Source organism: Rhincodon typus, chromosome 13, assembly GCF_021869965.1.
Source record: "Rhincodon typus isolate 14 chromosome 13, sRhiTyp1.1, whole genome shotgun sequence".
Classification (NCBI taxonomy): domain Eukaryota; kingdom Metazoa; phylum Chordata; class Chondrichthyes; order Orectolobiformes; family Rhincodontidae; genus Rhincodon; species Rhincodon typus.
Genome location: NC_063344.1, coordinates 17,797,718 through 17,824,301, shown reverse-complemented (window position 1 = coordinate 17,824,301; position 26,584 = coordinate 17,797,718). Strand labels below are relative to the sequence as shown.

General features: G+C 42.1%; 1 protein-coding gene across 1 annotated transcript in view; it reads left to right on the top strand.

Annotated features, from left to right (window-relative positions):
* The first annotated feature begins 2,062 nt into the window (after window positions 1–2,062).
* The window catches only part of LOC125484712 (interleukin-1 receptor accessory protein-like), a 131,142-nt gene continuing 106,620 nt past the window's right edge, over window positions 2,063–26,584 (top strand). The window contains exon 1 of the mRNA XM_048604536.1: window positions 2,063–2,190. Within this exon, the coding sequence (XP_048460493.1) occupies window positions 2,063–2,190 (128 nt within the window). The remainder of the gene's footprint in view (window positions 2,191–26,584) is intronic.

Below are 26,584 nucleotides of genomic sequence, written 5' to 3'. Positions count from 1 at the left end.
CTGACCTATCCCCTTCCTAACTCCCCACCTACACTCACCTTTCCTGGTCCCATCCCCGCCTCTTCGACCTGTTTGTTTCTTCTCCACCTATCCTCTCCTCTATCCCTCTTCTATCCGCCTCCCACTCTCTCCCTATTTATTTCAAAACCCCCTTCCCCTCCCCCTTTTCTGATGAAGGGTCTAGGCCCGAAACGTCAGCCTCTCTGCTCCTATGATGCTGCTTGGCCTGCTGTGTTCATCCAGCCCTGCACCTTGTTGTCTCATCTTCTCACTCTTGGTTCTTTCCATCTTTAACTGAATCATTTCACTGTCTTTACCTTTTACAACTTGTGAATTCTTTCTGATTGGAGGCAACTAAGGTTTCTGAAAGCTGCGCTTTCTTGCCTTGGTAATTTTGGAATTTTGTACAACTTTGTGTTGTTTCTCTTGAGTACTCAGATTTCAAAACCCTATGTAACCAAGTACCACTTCCTCTCCTGCTCTTTTAGCATATAAATGGGAGGAATGTGTGCATGTGAATATAGAGGTGTGTGTGTGCCTTTCTGAATAATTCTCTCCATTGATCTAAACTTTTGCATAAACGTATGACAAGAATCTGTGACCATTCAATATTGAAGATAGAAATGTGCATTAGTATCTTCTGATGATTGTAAACTCCTAAATCAATCCATCTCTTTTCCTTATCCCAAACTGATTTTTGCGATATATTTAAGGTCTCTGCTACAGATATAGATCTCTGAAATGTAGCCAAACACTCACTTTTGTGCAATCCTTTTTCTCTTTAGGATTCCTCTCTGTCTTTATGCTGAAAGCTGAAAAAAGATTCTTTCAGAGTTGTAATCTCAGGTACCTTTCCCCCAGTGTACGCTGCTCTGGTCACATATCCCATCTCCTTGATGAATGCTTGTTCCTTTTCTCCAGCCTCCAGCTAGGAAAGGATGGAATAGAGCGGGAGACACTCCTGCAATTCTGAGTGACAATCATTTGGTATCAAGAACATCTGGAAAGGCTGCAGAAAGCAGAGAGAAACAAGATTGTACTGTATTTTCTACTTATTAGTTAGTGATTTTTCAATATTTCCAGCTGGAATTTCTACATGAGATTTTAAAGTGACCAAATAATTAAGGTGTTTTCTGTTATTTGTGCCATTTTCTGTGTTGGAAAAGGGACAGTTTGTACGCTGGCAAATTAATAGCAGAAACCAAGATTAACACTATCCTGTGATGTTAAACCATGACCAGCCTCCCACAGAGGCACAGGTTAATTAAAACAGCAATGAGTTGCTGATCTAAGATTGCCTCTGTTCTCATCCCTTGTCTGTCTGAGTTTGCCAGTCTGAGCTAGGCTGGGGCCAATAGCGGAAAGTTTCGGGACCAAATAATGAGAGAGGGAGGGAGACAGAGAGAGAGAATGCAGTTAATTGGGACAGGACTTTAAAAGGGATTACATATACAAGATGGGCCAAATGCTGTCCTTCTGGGCTGTCAGATTTTATGATTTGGCCTCAGTACCTCTGAACTGGGGGCTAGGTTGAGAGGTTGGGGGGGACATCATCAAGGATCCCCCTTCTGTTCACTATCATGTGATGCTTTGCTTGATAATGTGTGAGATGAGATTACTTCCAGTCCCAATATTTTGGATTAACTGGAGCCTGATAACAAATCGGATCTAACAGAGGGGAAGAACATACATTTCTTTACTACCTTCCACATTCTCAGGATGCCATCAAAAAAAACGAGAATATTTCTGCAGTGTTGTTAATTTGCAGTCAATTTGCTTACAATAAGATTCCACGCCCAACAATGAAATATTGATTAAGCCATCTGTTTTAGTGGTGAGGAATAAAACATTGACCAAGAAACTAGATAGATCTCCCCTGTTCCTTTTGAATAGTGTAATGTGATCATTTTCATCTGCCTGAAAGAATAAGTATGGTTTTGGTTTAACAGTGCAGCACTCCCTCAGCACTGACTGCTTGCACTTTTATGCACAAGGTAGTAGGGAGAATTTGACAATTGCAGAGCCCCGTCCCATTTGATTGAAATTTTCAGTCTTTGCCAAGATGACGGAAGTGATCAGCATCAAAGTAAACCTGGGCAGGATGCCAGAGCTGAATGTAAAACCGGTGAAAATTCATTGTAAAGCCAACCAGCTCACACACACCGGATACAGTTCATTATCAGTTCTAAGGTGAGTGCAATGAGATTTCACAGTAATATCTTCTAACCTACCCAAATGCAATGTGAGAATCAAGAGCAACTGCAATCTTGTTGTGATTAAAATGACCAGGAGTTTATCTCTAATGCACTGTTGCAAATGGATGTTTGTTTCCTACAATGCAGCAGTGATAATGTATCAAGTTGTTATATAATGTAAAAGACAGTAAGGCTTGTCCTGTTCAGTCCAGCCCAGGCTGCTGGATTGTTGCTTTTGGGAATTCTCCAGAAAGATCGGAGACTGGAGTGAGAGAACCTTTTGGAGAGAAGTAATTGTGAAGCTGGTTTGATTCCACTTTCTTGATGCCTGCAGCAACAACACAACCGCTGCTGATCCAATCGTTATCTCACTTCTCATTGTGGGATGTTGCTGTGCCGAAATTGGCTATCACCTTTCCTACTTTACAATAGTGGTTACACTTCAGATGTTTTTCATTAGTTGCCAAACACTTTGGAATGTCTTGAAGTTCTGCACAGAATCACGGAATAGTTACAGCAGATAAGGAGGCCATTCAGCCCATTGTTTTTGCTGGCTTTCTGCAAGCAGAATTGACCTAGTGGCTCTCTCCTTTCTCTACCCAATAGCCCTAAATATTTTACTGTTCAGATAGCATTCAATTCTGAATGAATCACTTCGATTGTACCTGCTTCTAATATAGTCTCTGGCAGCACGTGCCAAATGTTGTTACTTGCTGTGGGAAAATATTTTCTTCATGTCAGCATTGGTGGCCTGTGGTTCTCAAACCTTCCACTGCTGGAAACAGTTTGCCCATTTCCACAGTGCCACTTTGTTAAATTTGCTTATTTTCACTTCTTGTACTTCTAATTTGGACAGTCTTCTCTCAGTTGGAGGAATTGGGAGATCTGGAAAATTTTCTATGGTACTTTCCCCTCGTAAATTATTTTAAATACAGCCGTTCACCTTGTTTAAATATAGAAGTGTCTGCTTTTCCGGTATCATGCCAGCAAGAGGGGCTGCTTCTGTCTCTGTTACCAATAATCACTAACTCTTACCTTCTCACACTTTCTTTCTCTGGAGCCAGGCCAACCAAATCTTTCCACCAAATGTATTCCCACTTGCCTCCCTCACCACCTTTTAGTTTCTCTTTCAGATCTCCTAATTCCTCCAATCTGGTCATTATTTCAATAAGCTTTTTCCTTTGTGATCCAAACAGCCCAGCTATATCTTCTTGCATGTCTTTGTTCTGTTCAAATTTGAGACCAAATACACTGTCCGACTGTTTCCCAGCATTGTAAAGCTGTGGAACAACTCCTTTCCCTCAGGTTTTCTTCCTACTATGACTTATAAGGTTTGGAATTAAAATGTTATCATTACCTTCCCCCTATCTTCCAACCTGAATTCCTGTCTCTTTGGTCTTTTGAACTTGGAGTTTGACCTTTTCTCTTAGGGTTTGTCAATTATATACGTATTATTATAATATATAAGATGCTTGGTTGGTTCAATGCCTCCTCTGACCTACTCTCTGCATTTTAAAAAAATATGCTTGTCCATGGGATGTAGGCATCACATTTTTTGCCCGTCCCTAATTGTCCTGAACAAATTGATGGTGAGTTGACTTCTTGAACCCTTGCAGCCCATGCGCTGTTTAGGAACGAGTTCCAGGATTTTTGACCCAGAAACAGTGAAGGAATGGTGATATGTTTCCAAGTCATGATGGAGGCATCATTTCAAATGATGCTTTTGTGGCAGGAATGTATTTGTGCCTCAAAAGATCACCACATTCTCCAAGTCCACATACCATCAAATGAAAGACCATAAGACGTGGCGTGGACTTCCTGCCATTTTGGAAATATCACCTGATCCTAGCTCACTCCTCTCTACACATTCTTGTCAAGTATTTTCTTTTTGAAATACTTATGTAATTGTATTTTGAAAGCGACTACGAAGATGGGTCAAAATCCTGAAACTCCCTCCCAAGTGAAACTGCATCTACCGCCCTTTCAAGCAGCAGATTTCAGACCAGCCAAACTGAATTTCTCCTCATCTCCTCTCTGGTTCTTCTGTCAATAATTTTAAAAGCTACTCTCACTGATATCCAGGAGAATGAGTACTGGCTCTGATATATCTCACAACTAAAGATTCAACAAAGATTGAGAAATACCAAAAAGAAGCCCCTCAAAATGAATGAAAAACTAGGAAAGTGTATCATGTAAGAAAAATGGAGTTCAATTTAATAGGCAATTCCACTTTTTAAAAATCTGCTTAATACTTGGAAATAAATTGTGATGACTGTGCGCATTTGTTGGTGTCAGCAGAATATTGGATTTTCAATCGTTGCCCTCTGGATACTGACCCTCCTGCTAGTGTGCACAGTTTCATCCCTAGTCATTTCTGTCTAAAACACTCATAACGTGGAACCTTTGATGAAGGATTTCAATGGGGGCGGCGGGGAATGGTGTAGTGATGATATAACGTTTCTGGTAATGCAGAGGCCCAAGCTCTGGCAGCACAGGTTCAAATCCCATTGTGTCAGGTGGTGGAATTTCCATCTGAAATTAGAATGTGGTCTAATGGTTAGCATGAAACTGCTGTTGATTGTCGTATTTATTAAAAAAAAATCTGGTACTTTCATGGTCTTTCGAGAAGAAAATCTACCATCCCTGAATTAGCCTGGAGCCAGTGCAATGTGCTTGACCCTTATGTGTTGTCTGAAATGACCCAAGCAGGTCACTCCGGTCAAGGTCACGAAAGAATAAAGAATGTATTTAATCTGCTCTTCACCATCTCTATTCAAAGGGATAGAGTGCTGGTTCTGAAAGAATCCAAGTTCAAGGTGCTAATCAATAGTCATTGAATTGGGGTATGAGTTGCATGACTTGAAAAAATATCATTTTTCAAAAGAAACATATAATTTTTTATGACTTCAAGTTCTGCCAAAGTGCATTACAGCCTCAAACATAGCCGTTGTTGTAACTTAGGAATCAAGGCAACTAATTTGAGTGCAGCCAGATTCCACAAACCACAATGTTACCATCACCATGTAGTCTTGTCACAATGATGGTTAATGGATAAATACTGGCCCAAGACATTGGGAAAGACTCCCCTGTTTTTCTTCGTAGTGCCTTGGAATCATTTGCAGCCACCCAAGAAGGCAGACATGTTGAACGGAGTCATGTCATTCACGAAGATATGTGCCTCTGACATTGCAGTACTTTCTCGCCACTGGAAAAAGTTTTACACTCAACTCTCTGGATGGGGACTCGAACCACCAACCTACCAACTTGAAGAAAGATGTGCTATCCAATCAGCCAGGCTACCACCTCAGAACACTGAATGAGCTTGAAATAGGGATGTGCTGATGAATTCCACCCGTATTGCTGAGCTGCATTTCTCTCGCCTATACTGCGAGCGCACATGCAACACTTAACGTCGTTTTGGCCTTTGTATTTGTTTCTTCTTCCAATTTTAATTTCTACTATGCAAGTGTTCTATTGGGCATTTGATGATATGATTTTCATATTTTGCAGACTTTGTTAATTAGGCTTAAATTCTTTAAGTGCGTAAACTCTGTGACCTAACTATAAATAAAATCTTACAGTATTGAGACATCATCTGAGCATTTCTGTATTATTACTGGGATGTCAAAGCAGTGTGTTTCTGTGTCTGTGTAATTTTCATGCTGTGTCCTCTTGAAGTTTGCCAAAAATAACAGGCGGGCAAATAAATTATACTCCTACCCTCCCTAGCATGTCTGTAAAATCACTAAGCTGAATCACACTAGGATGCTGCAAGATGTATCACTCTATCACCTTGAGGTTAAGTGTACATGGAGATGAGGTTTCTGGCCTAGGAACACTGGGGTACAGTACTGGTGAGGACAGGTCTGTCACTGTATAACACTGTGGTGCAGTACTGGTGGGGACAGGTCTGTCACTGTATAACACTGGGGTACAGTATGGGTGGAGACAGGCCTGTCACTGTATAACACTGGGGTACAGTACGAGTGGGGACAGGTCTGTCACTCTATAACACTTGGGTACAGTACTGGTGGGGACAGGTCGGTCACTGTATAACACTGGGGTACAGTGCTGGTGGGGACAGGTTTGTCACTGTATAACACTGGTGTACAGTACTGGGAGGGACAGATCTGTTGCTGTATAACACTGGGGTACAGTACGGGTGGGGACAGGTCTGTCACTGTATAACACTGGGGTACAAATACTGGTGGGGACAGGTCTGTTACTGTATAACACTGGGGTACAGTATGGGTGTGGACAGGTCTGTTACTGTATAACACTGGGGTACAGTACGGATGGGGACAGGTCTGTCACTGTATGAGACTGTCACTGTACAAGTCTAGGCTGGACAGAAGATTGAAGATGCAATATTTGCGGAATTTTGAAGTATATTTGTGTTTGTTTCCATGTATTGCTACCAAATGACACTCTACACCAAATATCATTGTGTTCGAAAGAAGATGACAGTGTGTGAACAAGGTTTGGAATGGGATATTGTATCTTGTGTAGATTTGCTGCAGAAACTTTGCTGGCTGTCTGAGCCAGTCGAGGCTATGATGATGTGGCTTTGCATCAGGTCTAATGAGGTGCTGTTGCATTTTAGTGATCTTCAGAACATTTGTTTTTCAATTTCTCACTGAGATGAATCATTCAGAAAGATTTTGGGTTGGTGAAGTTTCAGTTTGAGAGGATTAAGTCACTGTTCAATGTTGTCAAGATGCTCATGGGTGTCCTGTGATTTAAGGACTTTCCCTGGAGAAATTATAACAGCGAATGATAAAAGATGATGTAATTGGGTTACTGAAATACATTTCATCACTTTTCTATCTAAAGTGAACATTTGGTGTGGCAAACTGTACCTTTTCTAATAGATTATTATTAAGAAGGGCTTAAATAAATAAAATCAATTCCGTGCCTTTTCTCAAGTTATTGTGTGGAGATTTTGAAGTCTTGTTTGTGTTTTCTAGTCATATTATATAAGGTGTATACTGCCCCATCGTTGACCCTTATGTTATTGCAACAATTCAGGCAAAATCAAACTAGTGCTAACATGAGAAAATGTCCCTGAATATATTGTGTGCTGAATATGAATTTATTCATGTAACATCATGTATTTTTGTATGATTCAGGTGTTGTTGGCAAATGGGGGATAATTCAGCTGTGTCTGTCTTGGCCTCTTGAATTTACACTGATTCTTCCTCCCCCCCACCCCCACATCCCTGCTGAAATCTTCAGTTTATTTGATAATCTTTCTTTCTCTGCAGTCTCACAGTTTAACTGCCTCCCACCACAGCCTGCCTCACCTTGAATAGGGAAGTGTACAGATTTAAGTCAGTCGTTTTAACCTGAATGGGTGTTGCAGTGCACCATCAGTATGTGGTATGTTACATCCAAGCACTGTACATGTTCTGTGAATCGCTTTCATTTTTTGTAGAATAATCCATCACAGGGTGAAGCTATTCAACCCATTATGTCTGTGCAACCTCTTTGCAATAAGACACTCAATTTGCCTCAATCTCCATGAGCTCTTCCCAGAGTCCTGTATGTGTTTCATTGTCAAGCAAACATGTAATTCTTTTTTGAAACTTCCTATTGAATCTGCTCCTATGTTTCATTCAGGCAGGGCCAGATCACAACAACTCACTGAGTGAAAATGTTTTCTTTTTGTCCCTTTTGGTTTTATTCAATCTGGTTACCAAACCTCCTTTCAGTGAAAAAGACCTACCCTTAAGGATAGTCTCCCATGATTTTGGATACCTCTGGAAAACGCCCCTTTAAACTTTTCTCTTCTGCTCTCTGCACAATGGAAGATCTATTTTCCTTCTCAGTTTGTATGGTCTTTCTCTTTGGACATTTAAAGGTTCACAAAGAATGGATCAAAGTTTTTGTGACAAAGACGAAACAATATTGATCATAATTTTGCTAATTTGAAACTGCCCATACGTCACTTACGTAACATTAAATTTAGTTTTTAAAATAACAGACCAAGGACGGCCTTGTTCTGGTGGTTTAGAACTAACGTGACTGGGCTAGTAATTCGGAACCCCAAGCTAACCTTCTAGGGGCCACAGGTTCTAATCCAACCATGGGAGACAGTGACATTTGAAAAACAAAATGCTCATCTAATAGCAACCATGTAATCACTGTCTATTTTGTAAAAACCCATCTGATTCACTATTGCTCTTTACGGAAGGAAATCTGCCATCCTCACCTGCTTTGGCCTCTGTGACTCTGAGCCCATTACAATATGGTTGATACTAAGCTCCACTCTGGAAAATTAGGGATTTATTCATTCACAGGATGAGGGTGTTGCTGACTAGGCAGCATTTGTCGCCCATCCCTAATTGCCCAGAGGGCAGTTAAGAGTCAACCACATAGCTGTGGGTCTGGAGTCACATGTGGGCCAGACCAGGTAAGGATGGTAGTTTCCTTCCCTAAAGGACATTAGTGAACCAGATGGGTTTTTTCCGACAATTGACAATGGATTCATAGCCATCTGTAGACTGTTAATTCCAGATATTTATTGAATTCAAATCCCACCATCTGCCATGGCGGGATTTGAACCTGGCTCCCCAGAACATTACCTGGATTAATAGTCCAGCGATAATACCACTAAGCCATTGCCTCCCCTTGGGAGGATGCTGGCCAAGCCAGTGATTCCCATTTTATAAAAATGTATTCATGGGTTGTGGGTCTTGCTGACTGGGCCAGCATTAATCGCCCTTTCCCTAGTTGCACTTAGTGATGGTGGGCTGCCTTCTTCAACCACTGCTATCCGTGTGCAGTACGTAGATCTACAATACTGTTCTGGTATTTTGACCCAGTGACAATGAAGGAACGGCAATATATTTCCAAGTCAGGATGGTGAATGCCTTGGGTGGGGGGTGTGGAGGAATTTGCAGATGGTGGTATTCCCATGTATCCGCTCTCCGTGTCTTTCAATATGGTGTTGTAGTTTCGGAAGCTACTGTCTATGAAACTTTGGAGAATTTCTGCAATGTATTTTGTCGATGGCTCACAATGATGCTACTGAGTGTTAGTGATGGGAGGAGTGAATGTTTATTGATGTGGTGCCAATCAAGTAGGCTGCTTTGACCTGGATAGTGACAAGCTTGTTGAGTGGTGTTGGAGCTGCACCTATCCAAGTTGGGACTATTCCACCAAGACCCTGTTACACCCCTTATAGACAATGGACAGGCTTTGGGGAATTGGAGGTGAGTTACTACAAGACTCTCAGACCCCTGACCTGCTGTTGTAACTGTTATATTCATATGGCCAGTCTAGTTCAGTTTGACGATGGTAATCCTCAAGATGTTGATAGTGGGAGGATTCAGCAATGATAGTGAAAGTCAAGGAGTGATGGTTAGATTCATTGGCTGACACTCACATGGCATGCATGTCAGTTGCCATTTGTCAGTTCAAACCTGGATACTGTCCACGTCTAGCTGCCTTTCAATGTGACTGTTTCAACGTCTGAACTATAAATGGCAGACAATTTTGACAGGGTAAGGAAAGATATTCTGTATCCACTAGTTGGAATGTCAGTAACTCGGGTGTCACAATTTCAAGATTGCCAACAAGAGTTAGGAGTGAGATGAGGAGAAACCTCATTTCCTCACTTGTTGGGATTTGGAATGCACTGCCTGGGAGATTGGAGGCAGGTTCCATTGGAGGTTTCAAGAGAGAGTTGGATAAAGGTTTTCAAGTGATATATTAGAGAGCTACGGAGATAGAGCTGGAGAATAGGACTAGCTGGGTAGCTCTTTCAGGAGCCAGTATAGACACGATGGGCCAAATGGCCTCCTTCTGTACTGTAAATTCTGATTCTGAGTTATCCTTTCAGTTCAGTTAATGAAGCTTTTTGACCGGATACATTCTCTAATTTCATCAATGACCTTGAATTACGCTCCCTGACCTCTCTGATTCTTCCCACACCCCTGATGCCCCTCCCCGTACCTCATCCCATTGCCACCCACAGTCAATCAGAAAGCAGACTGAACTGTTCATTACATGAATAGTTTATCTTTGATTGTTGCTCAGTATTTGCCTGCTGGGGCAATATTTTTTGAAATTAATAAATGTAAGCATTGAAACAAAATCAAGAAAAAGCTTCAAATCTATTTAATGCCATCTGTGATTTTTCTCCTGGGTTTTGCTAGCGATTAGTCGACAATCGGATGGAAAGTGATTCAATGTTACACCTAAACTATTACGCTCAACAATTCTGTGGTAGTCAAGGAATGCCAAGGGTCCTGTCAACAGGCAGTTTTTGCTGAGGGGATGGTTGTGAGCAAGGGCCATTTTAATTATGGTAACCAGACAGCTCCTATGGCAGTATCTTCCAAACCAGTGACCTCTACCATCTAGGATAAGGGCAGCAGACACACGGGAACACCAGCAACTACAAGCTCCCCTCCAAGCTGTATACAATCCTGGCTTGGAAATATATATATAGGTGTATAAAGTAGATCCAGTGTCAGTGGGGGAACACGTAGGAGACAGTGATCATTGTATTGTCAGGTTCCGGGGGATGACAGTGGTAAAAGATGATAATTCACTGTGAAGTGAGAGAAACCAATTGTCGGACAGTCAGCATCAAAGGGCCAAAAACAGAACTGAGCAAATGAGACAGGAATAAAATTTGATGGGAAAAAACTAATTGAGCAATGGGCAACCTCCAAAGAAGAAATGATTCAGGTACAATCCAGGTATGTGTGCTTATTACTGGTGTCAGGTAGAAAATACAATTGAGAACCAAGAGAATTTTTATTTTTATTTGTGGAATGTGAGCTGGCCAGCATTTATTGCCTATGCTAGTTGTCCTTGGGAAGGTGGCAGTGAGCTGCCTTCTTGAACTGCTGCATTCCACTTAGTGCAGATGCACCAACAATGCTATTGGAGCAGTAGATCCCGGATTTTGACCCAGTGAAGGAATGGCAATATATTTCCAAGTCAAGATGATGAGTGGCTTGGAGGGGAACTTACAGGTGGTGATGTTCCCATCTATCTGCTTCCCTTGTCCTTCCCAGATATTATGTTTTAACCATCGAGGCGCCTTGGTGATTTGCTGCAATGCATTGTGTAGATAGTACACACAGCTGCTACCGAGCATCGGTGGTGGAGGGAGTGGACATTTCTGGATCTGGTGCCAATGCAATCGACTGCTTTGTCCTGGATGGTGTCAAGCCTCTCGAGTGATGATGGAACTGCGCTTATCCAGGCAAATGGGGAATATTCCTTTACACTCCCGACTTGTGCCTTGCAGATGGTGGACAGGCTTTGAGAGTCAGGAAGTGAGTTATTCACTACAGGATTCCTAGCTTCTGATCCGCTCTTACAGTCAAGTTTTCATGTTTAACCCAGTTCAGTTCATGGTCAATGGTAACACTCAGGGTGTTGACAGTGGGTGATTCAGCAATGGTAATATCATTGAACAGCAAGGGGGCTGATAGTTAGTGTGAGATAGTAGGAACTGCAGATGCTGGAGAATCTGAGATAACAAGGTGCAGAGCTGGATGAACACAGCAGGCCAAGCAGCATCACAGGAGCAGAAAGGCTATCTTCAGGCGAGCCATCCTTAGAAGAGGCTTCTCAGTGGGGTTAAAATTGAATCAGAGATAGTAGGAACTGCAGATGCTGTCTCTTGTTGCAGGTAGTCATTGCTGTGCTCTTGTGTGGTGCAAATAGTATTTGCTGTATTTGGGCATGGACTTTTTCACTGACTCGCAGAAATCTTACGGTGTAAGAAGAAGCCATTCTACCCATCATGCTTGTAACCGGCTCTTCAAATGAGCATCATAAGCTAGTGCCAATATCTTGCTTCTCCCCCATATGCTTGCACATTATTTGTATTCAAATAATTGTCAAGTTTTCTCTTGAATGTGTCAATTGATCCTGCTTCTATTACACTTCCAGACAGTCCATACCCTAATTACTCACTGAGTGTCAACCATTTTTTCCTCCTATCATGCATGCTTCTTTTGAAAACCACTTTTAAATCTTGGCCACCTTGATCTTGTTCCTTGTAGGAGCAGGAGCAGTTCTGCCTATTTACTCTACCCAGCCCACTCATGACTTTGAAAACCTACATCATATCTTCCACAAACCTGAATGCCCTGGTCGACCCATTGTCTCCGCCTGCTCCTGCCCCACCGAACTGATCTCCAACTATCTAGACTCCATTTTCTCCCCCTTGGTCCAGGAACTCCCTACCTATGTCCGTGACACCACCCACGCCCTCCACCTCCTCCAGAACTTCCAATTCCCCGGTGCCCAACACCTCATCTTTACCATGGACGTCCAGTCCCTCTACACCTGCATTCCCCATGCAGATGGCCTTCTTCTTGTCCCGCAGGCCCGACCAGTCCCCCTCCACTGATACCCTCATTCGCTTAGCCGAACTCGTCCTCACACTCAACAACTTCTCTTTCAATTCCTCCCACTTTCTACAGACAACGGGGGTAGCCATGGGTACCCGCATGGGCCCAAGCTACGCCTGCCTCTTTGTAGGTTACGTGGAACAATCCCTCTTCCGTACCTACACCGGCCCTAAACCCCACCTCTTCCTCCGTTACATTGATGACTGTATCGGCGCCGCCTCGTGCTCCCACGAGGAGCTCGAACAGTTCATACACTTCACTAACACCTTCCACCCCAACCTTAAGTTTACCTGGACCATCTCTAACACCTCTCTCCCCTTCCTGGACCTCTCTGTCTCCATATCGGGCAACCACCTAGAAACCGATATTCATTTCAAGCCCACCGACTCCCACAGCTACCTAGAATACTCCTCCTCCCACCCACCTTCCTGCAAAAATGCTATCCCCTATTCCCAATTCCTTCGCCTCCGCCGCATCTGCTCCCAGGATGAGGCATTCCACTCCCGTACATCTCAGTTGTCCTCGTTTTTCAAGGACCGTAACTTCCCCTCCTCGGTGGTCGAGAACACCCTCAACCGTGTCTCCCACATCTCCCGCACCTCATCCCTCACACCCCGTCCACGCAATAAGAACCAAAAAAGAATCCCCCTCGTCCTCACGTACCACTCCACCAACCTCCGGATCCAACGCATCATCCTCCGACACTTCCGCCATCTGCAATCCGACCCCACCACCAAAGACATCTTTCCCTCCCCACCCTTATCTGCTTTCCGGAGGGACAACTCTCTCCGTGACTCCCTTGTCCGCTCCACACTCCCCTCCAGCTCCACCACACCCGGCACTTTTCCCTGCAACCGCAGGAAGTGCTACACCTGCCCCCATACCTCCTCCCTCACCCCCATCCCAGGCCCCAAGAAGACTTTCCACATCAAGCAGATGTTCACCTGCACATCTGCCAATGTGGTATACTGCATCCGCTGTACCCGGTGTGGCTTCCTCTACATCGGGGAAACCAAGCGGAGACTTGGGGACCGCTTTGCAGAACACCTACGCTCGGTTCGCAACAAACAACTGCACCTCCCAGTCGCGAACCATTTCAACTCCCCCTCCCATTCCTCAGACGACATGTCCATCCTGGGCCTCCTGCAGTGCCACAACGATGCCACCCGAAGGTTGCAGGAACAGCAACTCATATTCCGCTTGGGAACCCTGCAGCCCAATGGTATCAATGTGGATTTCACAAGTTTCAAAATCTCCCCTCCCCCCACCGCATCCCAAAACCAGTCCAGCTCGTCCCTGCCTCCCTAACCTGTTCTTCCTCCCACCTATCCCCTCCTCCCACCTCAAGCCGCACCTCCATCTCCTACCGACCAACCTCATCCCGCCCCCTTGACCTGTCTGTCCTCCCTGGACTGACCTATCCCCTTCCTAACTCCCTACCTACACTCACCTTTACTGGCCCCATCCCCGCCTCTTCGACCTGTTTGTTTCCTCTCCACCTATCCTCTCCTCTATCCCTCTTCTATCCGCCTCCCACTCTCTCCCTATTTATTTCAAAACCCCCTTCCCCTCCCCCTTTTCTGATGAAGGGTCTAGGCCCGAAACGTCAGCCTCTCTGCTCCTATGATGCTGCTTGGCCTGCTGTGTTCATCCAGCCCTGCACCTTGTTGTCTCCTAAAAATTGAAGTCTGATGGTTTTGACAACATAGGATCAATCCTATTGTAAGAAATATTGATATGTCATCAAGGGTATTAAAGAAGGGGCAGTTGGACAAAGATGCCAGGGCTAGCTGCCATCCACCACAGCTAACGGTCCTCAGCTCTGAAGAGAGAATTGCTGGCTCTCACAGCCTCCTCTATGTCTTATTCAAAGCACCATCTAAATAAAATGGTACCAATGGCACAACCAGTTTATATTCCTGACAGAAGAATTGACAGAGAAGGCACAGAACATTCTGGAAGACACGTAACCCAGCTGTAACTTTGAAAGACCAACTCTTATTTTTTTTAATATATGTGTGGGACTTGTATTTATTGGAATAGCATACCATTAGAATCTTGTTTTATTCGGGAATTATTAGTAGTTAGAAGAAATTTATTCGGTTTGTCAATAGGTTAGTTAACTTGTTCACTGTTAGATAAATAAAGTTACTTATTGATTTTAAAGTGAGTGTCAGGAATTTACTTTATTTAACCACTGGAATTGCTGAAAAGCAGGTTACACCACTCTTCATGTTCCTTTTACAGAATATAGGGTGAGGTGCTGCACTTTGGGTGTTTCAGTTTTAGTTCTCCAAGGTTGGTGAGGGGGGTAGGGGGGGTAGATAAACCTCCACTTTATAGCAGACTGGGGACTCGTCATTTGGGATCTGGACAGATCTGGACTGATTTGAATAGATTTAGGGTAGGAAAGGTCCCAGCAGATTTAAACATACTTGGGGACTAGTGTCCTAGATTTTTAAATAAAATTGAAGTGAGAAGTGGAAAACCTGTTTAATTTCAGTTACTTGTTCTTAGTTAAATCAAAAAATGGGGAAATGGCTCTTAACGTTGCTAAAGAGGTTGTCGGCATTGAAGATGCTTCACAAATTCGCCAAGAAAGTTTAGAAAGACAGTAAAAGGTGACACTTGTGGAATTAGCTAACAGACTAAAATTGGGTTTAACGAAGGATATTAAAAAGCTGAAATTTTAACAGAGTTAGCCAAGCATTTTGGTTATCAGAGAAAGAATCAAATGCAGTGGAGTTAGAAAAACTTAAATTGCAAATGAGACAATTGGAGTTAGAGGATAAAGAAAGGAAAAGAAGATTCCCAGCTAAAGAAAACGAAAGGGAAAGAATGTTCAAGTTGGAAAAGATACACTTGGAACTTGAAGCAAAAATACTTTAAATGACATAAGTAAAAGTACAAGATAGAAGTGATCATGTCATCATAGCCAACAGCCTGATAGGTATACATACAAATATGTCCAAACATTACCAAAATTCAATGAAAAATTTCCTTTGAGAAATTAGCTAAACAGGTGAACTGGCCAGAGACTGTGTGGGTAATATTAATTCAGACCAAGTTGGTAGGCAGGGCTAGTGAGGTGTTTGCAGAGCTGTCAAAGGTGGTGTCAGGAGAATATGAAGAAGTAAAGCAGGCTATTTTGAGTGCCCATGAATTGGTACCAGAAGCATATAGATAACCATTCAGAAATGTAAGAAAGGAACCAGGTTAGACTTGTGTCAAGGTTGAAAGAATTAAACAAAGCAACTTTGATAGATGGATGAGAGCATTCAAGATAGAAACGACATAAGGGGCTCTTAGAGATATTATTCTGCTGGAGTAGTTTAAAAGCTCACTTCCAGAAGTGATAAGAACTCATTACTGAGGAGCAGAAAGTTAAAACAATGAGAAGAGCTGCAGAGATGGTGGATGAATATGCATTAGTGCATAAATCAAAATCTAGTTTCCAACATCAATTTCATTCCGTGAGGGATAGAAATTGGGGAAGAGGGAGATCCTTCAATGAAAAACAAAATGTAGATCACACTGGAAACAGTTTACCACATGTGAGAAAAGAAACCCATGAGGGTGGAAAAGAGGTGAAAGACCTCATGTGTTTTCACTGCAATAAGATGGGACACACAAAGTCACAGTGCTAGTGGTTTAAGAAAGGCACTGGGAAAAAGGATGTGGTAAAAGAATGAAACCAGTGGAATTATTTAAGGTGGTGAAGGAAATCCCAAGAGAAGTCAAGAAGCTGCAGGAGAGTGCAAAGCCTAGTCATGGGCTGCATAGTAAGATAGTGCCCGATCTTTTTAAAGACTTCACCTGTATGGGTAATGTTTACTCAGGCAGAACAAGGGGACTAGGTAAAGAAGTTAAAATACTGTGATACGGGAGCTAGTTGGTGTCTAATACAGATGAAAATATTTATGCTTCTTCTGAAATATTGCCTGAGAGAGTGGTAATCTGTGGAATAAATGGAAAGAGGATAGTGTTCCCCTGTGTAAGATAAGGCTATAAAGTCCATTCAAGACTGGGGAAGTGAAAGAGGGAGTGATAGAAAAATTGGCTATTCCAGGAATATAGTTTACTCTTGGAAACGATATAGCTGCATCACAGGTGGAAGTGATGCCCATTATAGCGGAAAAACCAAAAGAAAACCAGGGAACTGAAAAGTTAAAAGAAAAATACCCTGGAATTTTTACAGACTGTATGGTGACAACATTCATGGCCATAAGTTAAAACAAGAAGGGAAAACAAAAAGAGAAAGATGAAGGAAGTGAGGTCCAGTTAGCTGACACTCTGTTTGATGAAATGGTAAAGGAAAAAACTAAGCAGGTAGAGGATCAGGCGGAGGTGTTTAGTTCTGAAAAATTAATGAAGTTATAACAAAAAGATGAGACAATAAAGGATTTATATCATACAGCTTACTCAGAAAAGGAACTAGAGTGCATCCCAAAATGTTACGAACTCTAATAGTAAAATCTTAGGGCAGAAATGGAGACTTTGGCAGGTTAGTGCAGATGAGAAATGGGCGGAAGTGCACCAGATTGTGTTGCCGGTAGTATACAGACAGGAAGTTGTATGGGTAGCACATGAATTACCTGTAGGATGTCATCTGGGAATGAGGAAGACTCGGGCTAAAATATAGAAGCATTTCTATTGGCCTGGAATACATAAGGATGTGGTTTTTTGCTGTACCTGTCATACGTGTCAGATGGTAGGAAAGCCACAGGCAGTGATAAAACCAACACCATTGATGCCAATTCCCACATCTGAAGAACCTTTCACGCGGGTAATGATTGATGGTGTAGGTCCCCTCCCTAAAACCAGAAGTGGAAAACAGTATTTGCTAACTCTAATGGATGTGTCTACCAGATTTCTGAAGGAAATTCCATTCCAGAATATCAAGGTAAAAAAGGTTGAGGAGGAGTTGCTTGCTTTCTTTACCCGTTATGGACTCCCAGTGAGATTCAGTCAGACCAAGAGTCCAATTTTACTGCTAAACTACTTGAGGTCATGGATTGTTTAGGCATCAAACACATTAAATCAGGTGTGTATCATCCTGAATCCCAGGGAGCACTGGAAAGATGATATCAGACCTAAAGACATTGCTGACGGCTTATTGCCAGGATTACCCAAATGACTGGGATAAAGGTATCCCATTTATATTATTTGCTATTGGAGATGCTCCAAATGAATCAACTCAGTTTACTCCATTTGAATTGATATTTGGACACAAAGTAAGAGGGCCTTTAAAATTAATTAAGGAAAAGTTGGTAGGACCGAAGTCAGAGATCTCACTGTTGGATTCTGTATCTAATGTGAAAGAAAGATTAAACAGAGGAGGTGAATTAGTTAGACAACATTTGAAGGTAACATAGCACCTAATGAAGCAAGAAGCTATTAAGAAATCTAAAATATCCTATGGGGATAAAGTATTGGTGCTGTTACTAGTGGTAGGAGATCCCGTCAAAGCATGATTGAAAAGAAGTTATATCAAGTGAATTACCCAGTTAAAATGCCAGATAGGAAAAAAATTTCAGGTATGCCATATGAACATGCTGAAACATTACTATGACAGGGAGAAAGAACCAGAGAAACAGGTATTAGCTACTACCACACAGTGAGGAATCAAATCCAGATGATATGGATTTTGATGTGCTTCAAAATAAATTGAATAATGAGGAAGTCCTTAAGGAATGGGATAGGGTAGTGAGCCACCTGTCCCAGGAACAGAGAAATGAATTGAAAGATCTGTTACAGTGCTACGAGGACCCACGTAGAAATAGATTGGGGGGACTAATGCCATAGTACATGATGTCGACATAGGGAGTGCTGTTTTGATAAAACAACACCCCTACAGGCTTAATCCTCTCAAAGCAGTGCAGGTTCAGAAGGAAGTGGTAGCGATGCTCCAATAAGACATCATAGAGACAAGTCAAAGCAAGTGGAGTTCGCCAATTGTGTTGGTTTCCAAACCTGATGGTACTCAATGATTCTGCGTGGATTATCGGAAGGTCAATGCTGTGACCAAATCTGATTCATACCCAATTCCAAGGCTGGAGGACAGTGCGGAAAAAGTAGGACAAACCACTTACATCACAAAGTTGGACTTACTTCACGGTTACTGGCAAGTACCTTTGTCAGAGAGAGTGAAAGGATTTTCTGCATTTATAACGCCATATAGGCTGTATCCATTTAAAGTAATGCCCTTTGGAATGAAAAACACACTAGCCACTTTTCAAAGGCTTATGAACAGATTTGTTGCAAGATTGGCTAATTGTCCTGTTTATACAGATGACTTAATGATCTTTAGCCATTCATGGACAGATTACATGGCACATTTGGCTGAGCTCTTTGAGAGACTACAGGTGGCAAGGTTGGTCATAAATTTGGAAAGACAGAATTTGCCAAGGTGGAAATGACATTCTTAGGGCACAACATCGGATACGGATGGATGCCACCGAGGAAGGTGGAGACAAAGGCTATCGAGGGATTTCCAAGACCATTTTCGAAGACAGAAGTGCTATGGTTTTTAGGATTGAGCAAATTCTACAGGAAATTTGTACCAAATTTTAGTAGCATAGTGGCACTGTTGACTGATTTGTTAAAAAAGAATACAAAGTTTTCGGGACATAGCAATGCCAAGAGGCATTTGAGAACTTACAAGCAGTGCTAACCACTTCACCAGTGTTAGCCACGTCAAATTTTTTGAAACCCTTCAAAGTTTCCATCAACTGAAATGATATAGGTGTTGTAGCTGTGTTGTTATAGGAGGATGATTGTGGAATTGAAAGGCCAATCGGCTATTTTTGAAAAACAGTCATTATTCACTAGAAAAAATATTCAAGGATTGAAAAAGGGTTATCGAGTTTGGTAATGGCCTTACAACATTTTAACGTTTACATTGGAAACAATGAATCAGAGACAATTGTGTAAACCAATAACAATCTTTCGACACTTCTAAAAAAAATTAAGAACATGAACACCACATTATTTCATTGGAGTCTCATATTACAAGCATTTAATTTATAAATTGTACATGTTGCGAGTCATGAAAATATTATTGTGGATGCTTTATCATGAGTTTAAAAGAAAAATGCTTGTGTAAGATAGAAATGGTAGTGTTCAATGTCATATATAAATAGAATTAGTATAAAATGTGTAACTCTAGATTAATGAGCTATGGATCTAGTAATATAATGGAGTTAAAATATTTTAAAGAAGAAAAAAAAATGAAACCATCTTTTCATAATAATGGTTCATTTTTTTTTCCTCAAGGGGGAGGTGTAGCAAAGTTGAGTAGATTGTTGATTGGGAGGCAGCAAGTTAGAATTTGGTGTTTGTAAAATGCTAGGGAGGGAAAGCATTGCGTGGTCCCTTTGAAAGATCATGTGCTTTTTCTGTGCTTAGAGATTTAAAAATGGATGTCTGAGCAGCAGCTTGAAAGTTTGCAAGTACACAGAGAGCACCCAAATTCAAATATTTGTATCAAATGGCCATACGGTTAGCAGGCCAAGCAGCAGTTTATACCAAGACAACGGGCTTTTGAATTTAGCTAATCAATTTGAACCAGGTACATAGATACCAAAACCTACTAAATTGATGTCTGATGGTTTTGACAATATAGGACCAATCCTATTGTAAGAAATATTGATACGTCATCAAGGGTATAAAAGAAAGAGGCAGTTGGACAAAGATACCAGAGCTAGCTGCCATCCACCAGAGCTAACAGCCCTCAGCTCTCAAGAGAGAATTGCTGGCTCTCACAGCCACCTCCATGTCTTAGTCAAAGCACCATCTAAACAACAATGGTACCAACAGCAAAACCAGTTAATATTTCTGACAGAAGAATTGACGGAGAAGGCACAGAACATTCCAGAAGACACGTAACCCAGCTGTAAATTCGAGAGACTGAATTCTATTTCTTTTAATATAGGTGGTACTTGTATTTATTGGAACAGCATACTATTAGAACATTGCTTTATTTGGAATTAGTTAGTAGTTAGAAGGGATTTATTCGGTTTGTTAATAATTTAGTCAATTTGTTCACTGTTAGTGAAATGAATAGGTACTTGTTGATTTTAAAGTGAGTGTCAGGGATTTACTTTATTTAACCACTAGAATTGCTGAAAAGCAGGTTACACCACTTTTCATACTCCTTTTACAGAATATAGGGTGAGGTACTCCTCTTCGGATGTTTTGGTTTTAGTTCTCGGTGGGGGAGCGGGTCAACTTCCACTTAATAACATAACCTGTTCAGATACTGACTGCTTTCTGCAACAAAGTAAAATTACATCACAACTTTGGGAAAGAGGAACATACTGTGGAGAAGATATGGTGACAGTTCTATCATTGTACAAATCTCACCTTAACCTTCTCAGAGATAATAAGAACTGCAGATGCTGGAGCCAGAGATAACACAGTGTGGAGCTGGAAGAACACTGGTTGGGACCCCCGAAACATTAACTTTCCTACTCCTCTGATGCTGCCTGGTCTGCTGTGTTCCTCCAGTTCCACACTGTGTTATCTCTGGCTCTAGCATCTGCAGTTCTTACTATCTGTGAGTGAGTTATAACCTCACTGTGAAGCCTCTTCTAAGGATGTCCACCTTGAAGAAGTTATCCTCCTCCCTCCCCCCATTTCTGAAGAAGGGTCCCAACCGAAAACGTCAACTTTCCTGCTCCTCTGATGCTGCCTGTCCTGCTGTGTTCCTCCAGCTCTACACTGTGTTATCCCCTTAACCTTCTCCGCTTTAAGGGAGAACAGTCCCAACTCCTCCAGTGTCTATCCATCGTTCTCAACTGAATGAACCGATTTTGCCTCAGAAAGCTGTACTGACCACATCTCCACAAGGTTAGAAGAAAGTGTCTGCTCAAGTCTGCTACTTATGTGTTTACTCAGGTGATTTTGCTCCCCAAGGTGTTATGGAGGATACAACTGTGCTTGACTGTGAAGCTATGTTGGCTGCAACTGCAGGTAGCTGTGGTTGATACTGCACTTTTACAAACTATTTACATCACTGAAACAGGCCATTCAGCTCAATTAGTCTATGCTAGTGCTAGTGATCTATACAAGCTACCTCCCACCCCCTTTCATCTCAACCGATCAGCATATCCTTCCATTTCCTTTCTCCCAAATATGTTTATCCAGTTCCTTTTTAAATGCATACTGTGCGAACACAACCACCTCCAAATTCCCTTCTAAGTCACAACCATCCAGTCTTGCAACTTTATGTCCATTACTTCAATGTAGCAGAGTCTAAATCCTGGAACTCCTACTTTAACAGCATTTTGGGTCTACCTACACCAAATGGACTGCAGCAATTCAAGAAAGTAGCCTATCAATACCTTCTCCAGAGCAATTAAAGACAGGCTGCAAACCCACATTCAGTGAATGTTTTCAAGTTAGTTGCTTTAGCTAGTTCATGGCAGTTTCTCACTCTGGGTGAAAGAAGAAATAAAGGATTCACAAGAAAACGGGGGATTGGAGAGTTGGGGACAATGGGGGAGAATTTGAAAGCTTGGGGCTGACTGTCAAGGTAGTGCAGGAAGTGGGATAGAATTGAAAGAACTGGAGAAGGGAATGGAAATTTTAAATTCAATATACCAAAGGGACAGGAACTGAAGAAGGTCAATTTTCCAAACATCAGAGAGAAACAAATAAACATCAGTTACCAGAGCTATTGGTACCTCTGGCAACTGCACTTCAGTCTAAATGTTCAGGAATGAAGACTTAAAAATGGGAAAAAAACAGGCTGAAAAGTAACAAGGATATTTTGGAAAAAAAAATCTCGTGCAAATTGTTTATTAGTCAGAAGCATGCTTTGATGGTGAGTTATTTTAAAAATGACGTGAGTTCAAGTCCTACCTGCTCCAGAGGTGTGTAATAAAATCTCTGAACAGGTTGATTAGAAAATATAAAAAAGATCTGAGTTCAGGAGTTCTTATAGTGCAGTGGAAGTGTCTTTACCTTTGACTTAGAAGGTCCAGGTTCAAGTTCCACCTGCTCCACAAATGTGTTAATAAAAATAAAGAAAGGGTGGGGAAAGAGGATTACATTAAAATGGAATTAGTGGGACAAATAATGTGATTTATTTATTTGGTATTGCCATGATACAAACTCTCCCTCAGAACCTAAAATATGTAAGACTCTGAGTTCAGAGGGCTCTTGTGAAGCATTGGAAGTCTCCAAATTTACACTAACATTGGATTGACTTGGAATCCATGTCTGAAGTGATCGTAGCAAGTCAACCTTTCCAAGGGGAATTAGGAATGGACAATATAGACGCCCACACCCTATGAACAAATACAAAATAAAGGGCAAGACATGTAACGCTATGGAGGTGGAAGCTGGCTGTCCTTTTTCGCTCGGAGAGTTCTTTGTCCAGAGATGACAGGTGGAGAGTTTGACCTGAAAATAGAATAGAATACCCTATATTGTCACATATACTCAAGTACAGAAGAACAGGAGTACAGTGAAAAGTTTTACAATGTTGCCACTTATGGCGCCATCTCAGGTACAAGTACCCAGGTACAAATCTCAGATATAAAAGAGGAATAAAAAGAAAAGTAGTTGCATTACTTTACAGTGTTTAAAGAGGAAGTTAGAAATAAGACATAGTTAAAGGACTAACATTTCAGTTAGATGAAAAACAATTCAAATAGACATTACATCCCAGCAGCTCAGCGCAGGGGTTTCCCCACATGGTCTAACCACCTGTGCCAGACCCCAGTCCAACATCCCTCCCCACTCTGCTCCAAGCCTCCAGTCCACTCTGTACCGGCCCTCAGCTGCTCCAAGGGAGGACCCAGGTCTGCCTTCCCCAGACCAGCCTCCACGTGCCAGCCACTGCCCGGGACTGCTTCCCCCACCTTGGCCAGTGCTTCGGGACTGCTTCTCTGCGCTGGCCGCTGCCCCAGGATTCCCCTACAGAGCTCGCCAGCTCCTCCACTCCTCCAATCCCCTAATGCAGAAGGGGAGAGAAAAAAGAAAAAAAGAAAAAGAAAGAAGAAGAACCGGAGGAGCAGAGGAGCTCCAACTGGAGCTTCTTACTCTGCCGTCATTTTGCTGGAAAAGATGGTTGAGGGTCACTATGCCCCAGGTGAGGGGCCTTAATGCAGGAAATGAACCCATGCTGTTGGCATCACACTGCATCGCAAATCAGCCGAGTTTAACTGTTACTTAGACAACATATCTTAAGGTTAACATTCTGTAGGGTTTTCGTTTTTGTTTCTCCTCAGTGTTGTGTGTGTGTGTTAGTTTTTTCCTGAATTTGGTTAGCAAACCAGCTATTTGTTGTTGACTAAAGGATCCTTGCTGATGGGTATTTAATACGCATCTGAGACTTACAACTGGCCACATCACTAGCCTGGTTAAATTTAACGTGTGTTCTGGCCATTAGAGGAGTGGGACTATAAGAGAAAATAGTGACCCCTTGAAACTCAGTCATAACACATTGCACTGAAGTAGTACAAGAGTGTCAAAGTAACCTAGTAATGGGCACAGAGACTGTGCCTTGGACATAACCTCAGGGTTGAACTGGCATTATCCAGCTCCACTGGGAACTATCCAATTTGCACAACTTGCTTCAAACCCATTAAAAACAATTCTCCTTCACTTCCTCAGTTTAGATTTTTAATGAACAACATCCAGCATCTGTTCCACAGGCTGCCAGGCAATCTGTGCAAAGATTCAACAAACAACATGGGGCTGTGGCATTCCTCATCTGGCTCATATCACTATGAATTAAAAGGTCACAGGAGCAGGAAGGAGTCTCTGGAGGGTTCTGTAGCAGGAAGAGTGAGAAGGCTTTGATGACAATGAACAAAGAAGGAATAGCCCCAAGGTTCAGGTACTTCAGTGATTTGATAATACCAGAAAAACTGGGATTATATTCCCTAGTGCAGATAAGATTTAACGTCAATTTAATAGAGACATTCAGAATTAGGAGGAGCTATGATAGTTACTCCTTTTTTTACTCTGTATCATCTGGTGGGTCAGTAACCAGATAGAACAGATTCTTTTGAAAATTAGTAAAATAGCAGATGAGAGTTCTTTGAACATAAGCACTGAATTATGATCTGGAAAGCACTGGATGGACTGAATGGACAGATGCAATAGTGCCAGTCACAAGGGAATTGGGTTAACTTCAGTTCCATGGATAGATTGGAGAAGTTGGGACTGTACTCCTTGTATAGGAGGACAGTGAAAATCAAATTACTGTATCTGGAAATCTGAAATAAGACAGAAAGAGTTGGAGAAACCCAGTAGGTCTGGCAGCATCTGTTTGTGAAGTAGAATTATACTGAACTTAAAACATTAACTGTCTTTCTCTCTCCACAAATGTTGCCAGACCTGCTGAGTTTCTCCAGCAATTTTGTTTTTTATCCCAGATGAGTGACATGAACTCACAATCAAGGCCAGCACTCCCAATACAACACCAAGGGAATGCGGTACAGTCAGAGATGTTTTATTTTAGGTGAAACATTAAACTGGGGCCCCATCAAATCTCTCAAGTAAAAGGTGCCACAATCACTGTCTGGAGAAGAATAAGGGAGCTCTCCCTGCTGTCTTCTGCTAATATCATCAACATTACAAAAAGAAATAGATTAATGTAATCATTATTATGTTACTGTTTGTGGGAGCTTCTTGCGTATAAATTGCCTGATGTGTTTTCTAGAATTCAACAGCTCAAAACTGAGGATAAACTGATCTCTCATGGAATCAAAGGATACACGGAATGGGTAGGAAAATACAGATTTAAGATTAGTAGCCGAGTGATGATGTGGTGGATTAGTAATCGAGAGGCTGAAGCTTATTCTTGGGGATCTCAGGTTCAAATCTCACCGCCTTAGATGATTAAGTTTAAATTAAATCTGTACAATTTATCTCCGTGAGGGTGACAATGAGACCATTTATAGGTTGTTGTAAAACCCATCTGGTTCAGTAATATCTTTTGTGGATGGAAGTTGTCGGCCCTATGTGTGGCTCCAGATCCACAACAATGTGTTGGCTCTGAAATGACCAAGCAAGCCATTCAGTGCAAGGGCAGTTAAGGCCGGGCAACAAGTTGCTGGCCTACCAGTGATGCCCACATCCTGTCGAAGAGTAGGTTAAAAAGTTGATCAGCTGCCTGGAGAGGTCAAATGGTCTCCTCCTGTTGCTACTTCTTATGAATACGCTTCAGAAAGTCCCACATTTACTGAGTAAGAACGGAAAGAACTGCGGATGCTGTAAATCAGGAACAAAAACAGAACTTGCTGGAAAAGCTCAGCAGGTCTGGCAGCAGCTGTGAAGAAAATGTCAGCGTTAACGTTCCGGGTCCGGTGACCCTTCCTCAGAACACTTACTGAGGTTGGGAAAGGCAATGTGCAAGTGCAACCCAGTTTTTCCTATAGGGTGGTTTAGCAGTATATTGTACCTGCATTACATTCAAGGTGAATGACAATATCGTGCAGCTCTCAGTCAAAAGGAAGCATTGCTGAGGGATATTATAGGTGAACGTTTGTTAAATTTCAAAAGATGGTAAAAATAGAAAGCAACAGAAAGGAAGTGACGTTTTAACGCGTGACTTGGATAAGGCTCAAGCAATGATTAATTGCAAGTACAACAGAAAGAGACATAAATCACCCTGAATTACAAAGTGATTAATGTGCCATAAAGGCAGAGCTGCTGAACTATACACACTACACAGTGTTCCCCAGCATTAACTCACATGTCTACTGAAGTCAGGTTTCTGCTGGAGGAGAAGGCTGAGGAGGAACCGATACAATCCAGTGCCAAGGAGGAAACAGGCGGCCAACATTCAGGTAATCCTCCTCTCCCATTGCCCAGTGTTTGTGGCCAGACCCTGAGCTCACTGACCTACATTGGTTCCCAGTCCAGCATCACGTCGATTTGAAAGTTCTTTTCCCTGAATTCAAACCCCTTTATGGCCTCACTTCCTCCTTATCTCTGTAATTCCTCCAACCCCAGGATCCTTCAGGACCTCTGCTTTCATGTAGTTTAACCTTC